The 12,921-nt window shown below is 47.7% G+C and overlaps 1 protein-coding gene across 4 annotated transcripts in view; it reads right to left on the reverse strand.

Annotated features, from left to right (window-relative positions):
- Positions 1-12,921, reverse strand: part of ACIN1 (apoptotic chromatin condensation inducer 1) — a 40,419-nt gene that overhangs the window by 13,077 nt on the left and 14,421 nt on the right. Inside the window, exons 6-8 of one of the 4 annotated variants that reach the window (XM_042476983.1) lie at positions 12,248-12,487; positions 11,507-11,610; positions 6,079-6,217 (exon numbers count right to left, since the gene is read on the reverse strand). In XM_042476983.1, coding sequence (XP_042332917.1) covers positions 6,079-6,217; positions 11,507-11,610; positions 12,248-12,487 — 483 coding nt within the window. The other 3 variants (XM_042476984.1, XM_042476986.1, XM_042476985.1) reach the window with 3 other exon arrangements.

The following is a 12,921-nucleotide window of genomic DNA, read 5'->3' on the forward strand; positions in this document are numbered from 1 at the left end:
AAGGTGTTGGTAATCACCTACAAAGCCCTAAATGGCTTGCGCCCAGGGTACTTAGAGTACCGCCTCTCCCCATATAATCCGCCCCGCACACTCAGGTCAGCAGGGAAAAATGTTCTGGAGGTCCCAACTGTGTGATACATGAGGACCTTGCAACAGGCCTTTTCCATCTCAGCCCCAAGAGTATGGAACAATCTCCCTGATGAGCTCCGCTCCACCACGTCTTTAGATCTTTTTAACAAGAATCTCAAAACCTTCTTCTTTTCCCAAGCTTTCCCCCCATGAGATGTGACTTTGGTTATTTTCCCCTCTATCTTGGTATCGACTGTGACATGTTTCTGGATTCCCTAACTCAGCTGGCTGAGTATTAGTTTTTTATATGCTGTTTTTATATATTGTTTTATTGACTGTACTGATTATTATGTATTTTATATGAATTTGTCCGCCGCTTTGATCAAATTGGAAAAGCGGGATAGAAATAAACTTTATTAATTATTTATTATTATTTACTATTATTATTATTATTATTATTATTATTATTATTATTATTATTAAACAACGTGAAGGCACACAACAACAGATCACTGTTGGTGTGACTGTGGTGACTAATCCAACTGTAAGGACTTTCAGCCAAAGTGACATCTTTGTATTATTTTTACATTGCCTGTTAACCCTTTCAAATTGTTTTAACTTTCTTTAACAGTTTAAACCCTATTTTAAAGTTGAGCCTTTAACTATACTGTTATCACTGTAATTGTTAGGTTGCCTTGAGTCTCGGTGGTGGGGAAAAGAAGGGATAAAAATAAAGTTAATCAGCACCACCACCATCAGGCTGCATGGCTCAGGCAAGTGTGTTTATGTGTTTTTAACCACTACTCAAATAGGAAAATCAGCGTTACAAGCCTGTGTTTACAAGAAGAAAGACCAGAAGTGTTAGGTATCACTGTGAAATATCTTAAAAGCAACATTTGCACGAGCGAGGAGTTCAGAAGCAAGGACCTCTATTTAGCTAGCAATGTGGGAGCCATGCTTCCCTGCTACACAGAATTTTGCTTCATTCTTGGATCCGCAGTAATACATTGCTCCAGGAACACTGACTGCATAGTTCCCGCCCAGGCCAGCATGACTCTCTCCCATTTGACTGCTGATGCTGGCGCAGAAAGGAACTCCACCATTAGCCTCACTCTGTGAGGAGAGCCACAGGTTACAGAAGCAATGTGGGACCATGCTAAGTCACTTGAGGCAACTGAGGGATCCTTCTTGACTTCAGTGATAAATTAATTAGTACTCAAGGGGAGCAAATAGGATTTTATCAGTTAAGAGGACATTAAACTGTTCCAAGGCTTAAGTTACCCTTGTTCAACATGGGGCCCTCCAGATGCATCAGACTACAAATTCCATGATCCTCAGGCAGTGTGGTCACTGACTATATCATCTGGAGATGCTGGGAGTTAAATCACATGCAGAGCACATCAGATTAAACAGGGATGAACAATTATCAGGGGTTATGGGGTTGCATTGCCTCCCAGGAGACTCTGGAGGGCTGTACCCCCTTGAAAAGTACACACACACAGTTATCCCTTGCTAACTGTGGGGGATCTGTTCCAGACCCCCCCCCCCATGCATAGCAAAAAAGTGAGACCTTAAGTCATTGGGCATGTGCGCCCATTCACAACATCATGCGCACAACCGCCCATTAAAAAAGCTGGGGTTTGCCATCTGCGGAAGCTCAAACTGCTGATAGCAAGCCTGCAGTTGGCGTGGGCACACTGTGTGTGTGTTGTTGTTGTGTGCTTTCAAGTTGTTTCCGACTAATGGTGATTGTAAGGCAAGCCTATCACGGGATTTTCTTGGCAAGTTTCTTCAGAGGTTTCCCATTGCCATCCTCTAAGGCGGAGGGTGAAAGAGTGTGGATTTGCATGGCCGAGATGGGATTCAAACCCTGGTCTCCCAGTTCCTAGTCCAATGCTGAAACCACTTCACCACACTAATAGCATGTGTGTGTGTGTGTACACGCACACACACATATACATGCTTCCAGGGAAGCACCTGCAGTGTTTTCAGCCACCTTTGGGAAAAGTTAGGGCCAGGAGAAATATTCTCCCCAACAGGAAGTGACCAGGAAATTAATTGCAGGTCACTTCCTGTTGGGGGGAAAAGGGCCTCTCAGAGACCTAAAAAGGTCCTTCCTGGATTGTCTAGAGCAGGCTTGCACAACATATGGGCCAGAGGCCGCATGTGGCCCACCAAAGGATTTCAGGTGGCCCGCAAGGATGTGGAACAACTTCAAGGCTGCTCCACTGCTTGGCCTTCTTCTGAGGAGAAGGCCAGGCAGCAGAGGAGGAAGAGGATGGGCAAATGCTTGCGAGCAAGGCTCTTCCACCATCTGGCTTTTTCCTGAGGAGGCCGGGTGCTGGCAGCGGAGGAAGATGGACAAATACCTGCCTTACAAGGGTCCTCTGTTGTCAGGCTTTCTCCTGAGTAGAAGGCCGGGTGAGTGATGATGGGTGGACACTTGCAATGCTCCTTAGCTGCTCAGCCTTCTCTTTAGGAAAATGCCAGGGAGAGGGGGAGAAGGGTGGAATTATTATTAATAATGTTAACTATTAATGAATAATTGTTAATTAATATTTAATTTAAACCTATCTGCAGCCCGAAGAAGTTACCCTATTTGAATTTTGGCCCCTTCCTATTGCCAAGTCGTGAAGGTCTTCTCTTGAGGGCATCTGGGGGCACGATGAGATTTCTTTTAAAAACTTATTTTTATTTTGCAAAAGCCAGGGAGGAATCATCTGAGGTTTGCATGCTGCACTTTCCCCATCCCTTAGGTTGAGGGAAGCTGATCTGGGAAGAACCCCCTGCTAGGTGAGCCTAAGATGCCAGTTTGAGAACCCTCTCTCTTTTCTCCATGGTGTTCAATGACTCAGTCCCAATAGATCCACTTTATTCCTGAACAGCAGGTTCCACTGGAAATGAGGGGGCAGGTGGGGTAGACTCCCAAACCCCTATATCAACGTACCCCTCAGTCTGAGCAAGGCTGAGGGGCTGGACTGAACCAGGTTTGTACACAAACTAGGTTTCCCCCCCCAAACAGATTCCATGCCCCTCTCATCAATAAATGAAAATGTAGGGAGAAACCCCTCTGTTTAAGCTACAGCAAGAACCACCCACCCCCAGGAGATAGTGCAACTGATTTTTTTCCTTTAAAAATTATATTAAAACAACAGAAAAATAGATATAGATAACAACTTAGGACAAGCGCTCCAGGTACCCTCTCACACCTGGGGCAGGGTCTTCTGTTCAGCCAATCGCACCTCAGTGTGTGCGCTGTATCTAGGCAACGGTTGGTCCAATCGGAATGAGCCCTCCCTGGCCTGAAAGGTGCGTGCTTGGTTGGGTTGGGTGACAAGAGAGGAGGTGGTGGTTGGCTGGTTGGTGGTAGGTAGGAACCTAGCGCTTGGCTGGTGGTCGGAGTCAAGTGTCCCGGAAGAGAGAGGGCGAGACAGAAGCACCTCCCGCAACTGGCAAGGTGGAAGGGGAGGCTCAAGGCAGCAGTTCTTGGCAGGCAGAGACTGGGACCAATGGAGAGTGAAGCACCGCCACATGGCAGAAGTCCCATACATGGTGGGGGGGCTACAACCAATGGAAAACGCCAGCAAGCACAGTGGAGGAATAAATCACAAATTGGGCAGAGTCCGAACAACAGGTGGAAGCGGGATAACTGAAAACTGAGAGTCCAGGTAAGGCAACAACAGAAGCCAACGACTGGGAGAGTTCCATATTCGGAGGACCCTAGGCAAACTAAGTCCTCTTAGGCAATACTTTGCAGTTCCAGAGAACTCGGTGGACATGCAAGTTCTCAACATCTGGCAGAGAAAACCCAGGACTTGTGAAAGAAAACCCTGCAGTTGGGCAACAAAGTCCACAAAAACTTGCCATTCTGCTCACCAGGACAGAGGAGATGGCCAATCCCTCCTTCAGAAAGCCGCCAGAGTCCAATCCCATAATCAGCGAAGGAACTGTTGGAGAAATCAGGCTCCCAGGAGTTGGAGGTCACTGAATGGGACCCTCCTTCATGTGGGACTGAGCACGATGGAGAAGTCCTACGAATGCTGTGGCCTCCAAAAGCTGTCTCAAGCTCCCAAGGTAGCAAGGGAAGTTCTCCAAGTCTTCTCCTTGCTGCGGAATGGACCAGAAAAATCACAGCAACCATTTCATGGGAGGAGACTTGGCTTTCTCAGACAATAGTTTAGAATGCATGAAGACTTTACAGATGCTCTTGTGGAAACCTTGTTGACAGGAGATACAGGTATTTCAAACACATGGCAGCGACAGGGATCAGCATCAAGTAGACAGTAGGAGGCTGAGAAGTACTAGGCCAAGTTCTCTGGTTCTTGGACACTTAGGCCTGTGAAATTTTCAGCCAGAAAGGATTTATAGCAGCACTCTTCTGAACTGAATGCAAGCACTGTTCTGTGGGTCAACAGAACTCCACTTGGTAACTGGAAGCAAGATCATGGAGCATGAGAGACCCACAGGGCGTATGGGTCTCTCACAGGCATGTTCCTTTGCAGAGCTCTCTAGTTCTGGAGCCAAGGAGTTTGTCGTAGAGCAAAAATCAGTGGCAGGAAAGGCCTAAGCTGGGCAGACAAAAAGACGAGTCTCCAAATTTCTCATCCACCTCTGTGTGTACCTGCATGCAGCCTGTTCAAGTATGTTCGCGCTCTCTCTCTCCGGTTCTCTCTCTCTCTCTCTCTGTCTTTCGCACTCCCGGTGGATTGGTGCCTCTTTAAAACGGGGATCAGAACAAACGAGTCCAGAGGAGAATGTCAACGGGATTGTGGGGGGAAGCTAGCTTTAGGGTGAGGAGGAAGCAAGGTCTGTCCCCACCCTCCCCTCTTCTCAGCGGCAAGGAAAGCAGGGTCTCATAGGGGTGTGTGTGTGCTTGTGTGTGCGCGTGCCCCCACATATGACTCCCCAAACAGCCCTGCCCATACCCTGGCCATGAGCCCTCCCTTTGATGGAACAGATGGAAAGGACCAGCTTTTCACCCTAGCTCAGGGTGAGAAAAGTTATTTGGTGGGAAATATAGGGCTGGGAGGAGTGTGGGCAGAAGAAAATTGTCCATAAAGTGACTTTCAGCAAACAAGTATCTAAACCTCCCAAAATTCAGGGGTTTGCTCATTAACACCAAGAGCCAGGCTTAAGGGTAGGATGGGCTTGGGTTATCACTATCTTGTAAATTCATGCAGCCAACATAATTTACATTTATACCAACCCTTGGCTTAAGGCAGAGGGAAGTGCTCAAATTCAGAATTCTGTGCCCAAGAAAACCAAACTGTCCACCAAGTAAAGCTGATCTCCAAAACAAACTCTGAATATAAATTATGCAAGCTGAGCAAGTCTGCACAATTTTTTTTTACTTTGTACAACTCAGTCCATTCTCCTGTGCATAATTTGTTCTGCCTTTTATTAGCCACAGGAAGGGGCCAGAAATGTTGCAGAGTACTTAAATCCTGCCCCATCCCTCCACCTGGCCAGAAGGTTTGCTCAGCCATTGCTCTGGCATTTATTCCCCACACACATTCACACATTTCTTGTCACAGCCACGAGAGAGCTAGAAACTTGCTTCTGTTTTCCAAACAAAAACAAAAGCTGAGCTTCTTCAGAAGCCATCACCAGTGGACTCTCACACCCCCCCCCCAATTCATTGCAAAACTGCAGCACACACAAACACACAGAGCCCTGGCTTAACACTTCCTGGTGCTAAAGGGGATAAAAGATGAGGGGAGGCTTTGGGGAGGGTGTCAGACAACAGGGCAGCTCTTTCCCACTTTGAGTTTGTAAAGAAACTATGGGCTAGCCAAGCATCCAGCCCTCATCTGAGGAAATCTATGACTCACAAACTCCTCCTATTCCCACAGCAGGACTGGAAAGGTTCATGGCCCACTGCTCCTAAGGGTGCCCTCCCCAGGCGTGCCCTTATGCACCTTTTCACTTCCCCCATTTCCTGCAACTGGCTACCCCTCTGCACCCTGGGGTCCCCTCACGCATGTGCCAAGGAGAGCCCCAACACACTACCTCTTTCTTGTCCTCATCTTCAGGGCCTGCGTCAGGGCCAGGGGGCTCTGCAGATGGGTGTTCGTCGGGGCCGGGCTCGGGGCCCTCGCTCTCGGGACGGGGATCAGACGGCTCCATGGACACCTCTTGCTTCTCCTCACTGTATGGAGAGAGGGAGAGGCAGTCACTGCTGGCTGGTGGGAGGGGGCTTTCAAGGATTGCCCCCCTTCTCTAGTCAGGTGGGCAGGTGATCCCCAGAGCTAAGGCAACTCAGCCTCCCTCCCCACTTTAGACCACCCTATGAAACTGGTCCCCATATTCACACACTAAATCTCCACCCTGTGGAAGTGCTCCCTTTCAGTTAAACAGCATTTCTGTCTCCTTGCCTCCTCTTCTACCCCTCCAAAGAAAAAATATTTTTTCCAACCCACTTTCCCCCACTGCCATCTTTGCCTTCCACAAACTCCATCTGGGATCCTTCCACCTGCACCCCAGCCAAGCTTAACCCGCTCCAAACAGTGCTCTTAAACATGTGAAAAGTGTTTTTCTGTTATCCAAAGTGTCAATCACAGCCTGTTTCCACACATCTGGAGTTGGGGGCGGCGGCGGTGGGGGTGGAATCAGAAAACTGCAGCTGGCATAAGAGACCTAAACTGGGTCTATCTCCACTCATCCTACTTTTAAGGCAACAGCCACAGCTTCTAAAATAACAGCAGATTTCTAGAACTACAGAAACCCTCCTCTTGACTTCACTACCACTGGTCATTTCCCCATTCTTGTGTGTTTTTACTACAGTTCCCAGAATCCCCAGTCAAAAGGCTACGAGTCATGCTGGTTGGGAATTCTGGGAGCTGTAGTAAAAAACAAAAAGAATGCTTCAAGATCTGGATATTCCCTTCCCCAAAATGTTGCCTCAGGCTGCATCTTCCACACCACAAGGCTGCACTCATAGGTGCCAGCCAGGGTTGCCCCAGGGTCTGGGGGGCACCAGCCTACCAAAGGCCACAGAATGGCCGACAAAACCCAGGAGAAGTTAACCCTGTCGGGCAAGGAGAGAAAAGGACGATGGACAACTGAGGCAGGCTAGAAAGGCAGAAGAGACGCAGGCACGCTTTTGGGAAAGAGGGGAGAAGACATGTGGGGTCCTGACCCAGGAAAATGCAGGGAAGAGAACCTGGAAGAATGGGAAAGAGAAAGAGGAGCAGGAAAGACACAACCATCAGAGAAATATCTGCAGAAGGATGTTTGGGGGGGGGAGATGCTGATGCTGAACATTGGAGGGCATACAGATAGGGGAGGGGGGTGAGGGAAAATGAACCAAAAATGCAGCAAATTCAGGTCTGGAAGAATGGAAAGAAAAAGAGAGAGAGAGAGAGGAGGAAAGGGAAGGGAAGCAAGGTGAAGAAGGAGAGTGACCCTGTCACAGAAGGGGATGGATGGGGAAGAGAAGGAAAGCAAGGGCTGGGAAAGAAAATGGATGGCAGAGGGGCTCCTGGAGGAGGAGGCAGAAAGAAAGGGGGAGGAAGGGAGCAGCGAGGCTGGGAGAGGAAGGAAGGAAGGAAAGAAAGAAAGAGGCAAACAAGCGAGCAACCGGGGGAGGGGTGGAGGAGGCGAATGAATGGATGGAGAGAAAGGAGGGAAAGAGAAAGGGGGATGGGAGGAAAAATACCAGTATGGAAGGAGGAGGAGGGAGAAAGTGAGGATGGCGCAAAGGAAGGGAAGGAAAGAGGAATGAATGAATGGAGGGACGGAGGCGTCCAGGCCTGGCCTCCCGGTCTCACCCTCCCTTGCTCTCGGAGAGCAGCATGGCCGGGCCTGGCTTCCTCCTCCTCCTCCTCCTCCTCCTCCTCTCGCCTAGGAAGCGCCGCAGGGAGCAGAGGACCAAGGGCCGCCAGGAGGAGGACGAAGGAGAGGCGCCGAGGACACAGCGGCAGAGCCACCGAGGGGCGGCGGAGCCATCTTGCCGCTGCCTGCCTCCTTCCCAGCAGCCCCCGGGAGGATGGACTTTGGGGGGAGGGGGGGGGAGAGGAAGAAGGCGCCAAAGAGGAGGGATGGAGGGAGGAAGAAGGGCTCTCTGCAGCAGCAGCAGCAGCATCCCAGCCCCACCTGGACTCTCCCTCTCCGCCAAAGGCAGGGAAATGGAGGGCAGGGCCCAAGAAAAGCCACTCATCTGGAGACACAGCCATTCCTTAGGCTGCCATGGTCCACTTTGGAGAACTACGGCCCTGGCTCAGTGCTAAGGCATCCTGGGAACTGTACACACTGCAGAAAGAACCCCGTTTGAGAGCACTTTAACTGCCATGGCTCAATGCTATGGAGTTTAAGGGGATTGTGTTGTTTTATCTTTTGTACATTTTATATGGTTATTGTTGCTAATGTATTTTGTGATTGTAACCCGCCTCGATCCTCTGGAAGAGGTAGCCCATATATATATATATATGTGTGTGTGTGTGTGTGTGTGTGTGTGTGTATGTATGTGTGTGTATACATATATATATATATATATATATATATATATATATATATATATATGTCTCACAAGAGTAGTTCCCACAATTCCCCTGCACTGAACCAGGGCAGTTAAAGCACTCTCAAACTGGATTATTTCTACAAGTGTTTTGGACCTTTGTGAGACATTGAGCCTTCTCTGTCCGAAAGCTCAAGTTCCCAGGATTCCCTAGCACTGAGTCTGGGCAGTTAAAGTGGTCTCAAACTGGACTATTTCTGCAGTATGTTTTGGATCACAGAGATAAAGCCACGCTTCTTAAACTGCACCACAACTGCAAAAATTATAATCCAGTTTGAGACCACTTTAACTGCCTTGGCTCAATGCTATGGAATCCACAGAATTCCACAGCACTGAGCCATGGCAGTTAAAATGGTCTCAAACCAGATTGTTTCTGCAGTGTGGATGCAGCCTGAGTCATGCTTGGAATGGAGGATACTTTGGACATTCCTCCTGGACAGATAGGTGAAATGGAGGGGGGGGGGGGAGGCAGAAATCCAACAGTAGCAGCCCCTATGGAGGGGAAAGGGGGCTTTTCAGGCTCTGAAAAAGCAGGGTGGCCCAGTTTATATACATCAGCAGAGCCCCAAGCAGCTACTGTCAGCAGTGGATTAATTCATTCATTCCCAGGGTGATTGGATGTCCTCCTTTTTCTAGGACATGTCCTCTCTTTCATCCTTCCATTTAGCTCAAAGTGAAAAATGCTTTGGAATCCCTCCTGAATTCCATAACAATCTCCATTTTGAGCCAAATGGCTAAGAAGTATGGATTTATCTTTATATGAGTATTTTTAGCTTTTATTCGGTCATGTCCAACATTTTCTTTGAATGCCCTACGTTTTGCAGTGCCTCCTCCTTTGCGGTGAAGGCTACTGGTCACTGTTCATTTCAGGATAACAACTGTTCTAGGGTAGCGCTTGCACTACAAAAATAATGCAATGTGAAGTCGAAGGCTTTCATGGCCGGCATCCATGGTTTTTAGTGGGTTTTTTGGGCTATGTGGCCATGTTCTAGAAGAAAATCTGCTAGAACATGGCCACATAGCCCGAAAAACCCACTAGAAACCAAAAATAATGCAGTCTTCACACCACTTTTAACTGCTACAGCTCTGTGCTATGGGAGACTGGGACTTGTAGTTTGTTGAGGTATCAGAGTTCTCTGGCACAGCTAAATCAGTGGCACTCAAATTATTTACCCCTGGGACCCCTCCTCTACATGGGGATGTCACACACACACCAATTCACTGTTGTATATGAATTAAAATATTTGCTTTCTTTAGTGTGTGTACTTTCATTCCCATGTTTATGTATATTCACATTTTAATATTTTGTAAGAAAATAGCAATAAAATTAGAGCAGATTTATTTAAGGAGATTCAATATTTAACATAACGTTTGTGTACATTTTACACACAGAAAAGTTTGGGAAGGAGGGAAGAGGAAGGGCCTCCAAGTTTCGCCACCCCTCCTTGAGCAACTCTCCCACCTCACTGTTTCAGAATCACTGGGCTAAATATCTCAGAAAACCACAAATCCCAGAATTCCATAGCACTTCGCTATAGTGGTGTCAAGCTACATTATTTCTGCAGTGCAGATGCAGCCTTTGGTGTGCAAAGGATTTCCCCCTCCAAAGTTTCCACTTCTTTTCTGCAGTGCAGATGCACCCTAAGACCACACTAAATTATTTTTTTGCCCTCCAATTGGAAATTTCCATTCCTTTCCCCATGCCCATCCTAGTGTACGCTGGAGCAGATGATTCTCAACCAAATCAGGTCCCTTCTGCCTTGAAACTACCCTCCCCGTCAAATTAGCCCCCTCGAAATGAAATATGTCCAAGCAAAAGGAGTTGTTGTTAAAGTAGGTCCCTGCAGCCAAGCTGGGGCAAAGCCCTATCTCCTAGACAGAGTAGAACACCAAGCACAGAGTAAGCACTGTGTAAACACCATATTTTCCTATTGGAACTGGCTAGTTTGACCAAAGGGGTTACTCCAGAAGATCCAGAGCTGCTATCCCCCTTCCTCATGCAGGGACCTTTAAGACAAAGCTGTTCATTTATCTATTTCCAACTACACCTTAGTTAAGTATCTTGGGCTATTCAAGACACTATCTTCTTAAAACGGAATCATTTTGAGATCCTGGATGTGACAGTAGAAATGGAGAAAGGTCCAGTCTGATTACATTAAAATGATCAGATACAATTCAAGGGGTGGGGGGAACCTCACTGTAGTTTGGTTCAAGGAGTAACATGCAGTGTTAACTTTCTAAATCAAGTGATGCAGGAGTTCATGTTAATCTGAACATCATCAGTCTTTGGTCACAGAAACTCTTACACAGCGCACTGTGCACATGCCTCTGTTGTCCAAAATGGTGGCCTGTGCACTGGTGCCACGGTTCACAGCAAGTTGTCAGGACAGTTGTCTATGAGCACAAATATGGTATCAGTACTTGGCATATGAGGGAGGGAAGCCCAGCCAGTCCCTCACTTCAGATACTGTAATTTAAGACATGCTGCCACTGGTCCAAAACACACTGCAGAAATAATCCAGTTTGAGACTGCTTTAACTACCCTGGCTCAGTGCTAGGAAACCCTGGGAACTGTAGTTTGTTGTGGCACCAGAACTCTGACAGAGAAGGTTCAGTGTCTAACAAAACTAGTTCTCAGAATTCCCTAGCACTGAGCCAGGGCAGTTAAAGCGGTCTCAAACTTGATTATTTTTGCACTGTGTTTTGGATCTTTGTCCAAGGGCCAATTTAAACTAGTTTTTAAAAAAGGCTTTGTGTGTTGAGTACTGTGGTGTTATTTAACATCTCTGTCACGTCTGGGTCTGGAGCTGACCTCCACTCACTTGTCGGGTGCTTTGTTCAAAAGTAGTGTACGGTGTCGAGACTTGCCCAGCCTCTCACTTGCACCTACCACCCAGACCTCTTCTTAGCCTTGATACTTACCTTTTGCTGGGCTGCTGTTGCTCAGGAGGGTGCTGGGGCTCCCAGGCTGGCACCTCGTTGTCTGGGCCAGAAACCTCCATGGGAGAGGGAGGCTCTGGACTGTCCTGTGGAGGGAAAGGCCTAGTTTAGCAGGAAGAGACCACACAGACAGGGTTTCACAATCTCCACTTTTTGTAGGCAACTCCCCTGCAAGCACCCACCAAGAGCTCTGAAAAAGGTCTGGAGGAATTACAACTCCCTGAATCCTCCACTGGCCATGCTGGCTGGGGATTTGGGAAGCTAAAGCCCAAAGCAAGTTCCCACCATCAGGGCTAGCCTGAAGGAAGAGACTCCTCCCTCCATAACTGTCATCCTTCGGCCTATGAGGGAGTGACCAGGCAGGCCCAGCTCCATCAGGGCTAGCCTGAAGAAGAGTCCGCCCTCTAGTCCATCTGCCTTGGTCCAGGCCTCACAGGGAGAGAAGAACCACTGGACCTCATCCCCTTTCCCACCACCATTCCCTTCTCCTTTTGTGTCATGTCTTTTAAATTGTAAGCCTGAGGGCAGGGAACTGTATAATTAAAAATAATAATTGTAAGCCGCTCTGATAGCCATAAGGGCTGAAGGGCGGGGTATAAATACCATAAATAAATAAATAAAATTTCCATCTCTGACCTCCTCCTACTCCAAAGAGGAGCTAAAGTGGAGATGACACCCTGACAGAAGAAACCCTCCCCCATTTCCATCCCCTCTATTCCGTACTCGCTCTGGAACTGTGCTCTCCAACTCCATGTCATGGTGCTGCTGCTCTTGGACATGGCTGGGGTGTTTCAGGGGGTCCGAAAGTGGAGAATGAGTGGCTACTTTTTCCTCTTCCTGGGGACTTGATGACTTGTCTTGCTGGGCCGGGGGGCTGCTATGAGAGAGAGTCTCCTGCAGCGGAGAGGGCTCTTTGGTGTGAGCGTAGCTGGTACTGTCTCTTGATACTTCAGGGCTGCGAGACTGGAATCAGAAGGAGAGAATCTTAGAGACAGAAAGCTCAAGCATACCTGCTTGGGGATGGCCACTCAAGAAATCAGAAACCAGAAATGGGTGGAAGCAAGATGTGGGGAAGGCATCAAAATAAATCTATTTTAGTTCATTAACTAAGTGAGCTTGTCAATCAACTGGATGATTAAATCTACATAAGTGTGTGTCCAAGAAAAGACTCCAAAGCTGGGGGGGAAAGCTTATTTTGTTTGTTTTCAAAAGGTTTGCTGATATAGACCAATCATGATTCTTGAAAGGGTATTCCCTTTCTCCCTGATTTTCTCACGCAGGATGGAATGTACCTCTTGAGTTGGTTTCACCATCTGCAGTTTTTATATACACTTGAACTTTTTTTTTAAAAAACTGATTAATTTGGAAATACGAACGTTGGTACTTACCCATGATAC

This window comes from Sceloporus undulatus, chromosome 6, assembly GCF_019175285.1.
Source record: "Sceloporus undulatus isolate JIND9_A2432 ecotype Alabama chromosome 6, SceUnd_v1.1, whole genome shotgun sequence".
In the NCBI taxonomy this organism is placed as follows: domain Eukaryota; kingdom Metazoa; phylum Chordata; class Lepidosauria; order Squamata; family Phrynosomatidae; genus Sceloporus; species Sceloporus undulatus.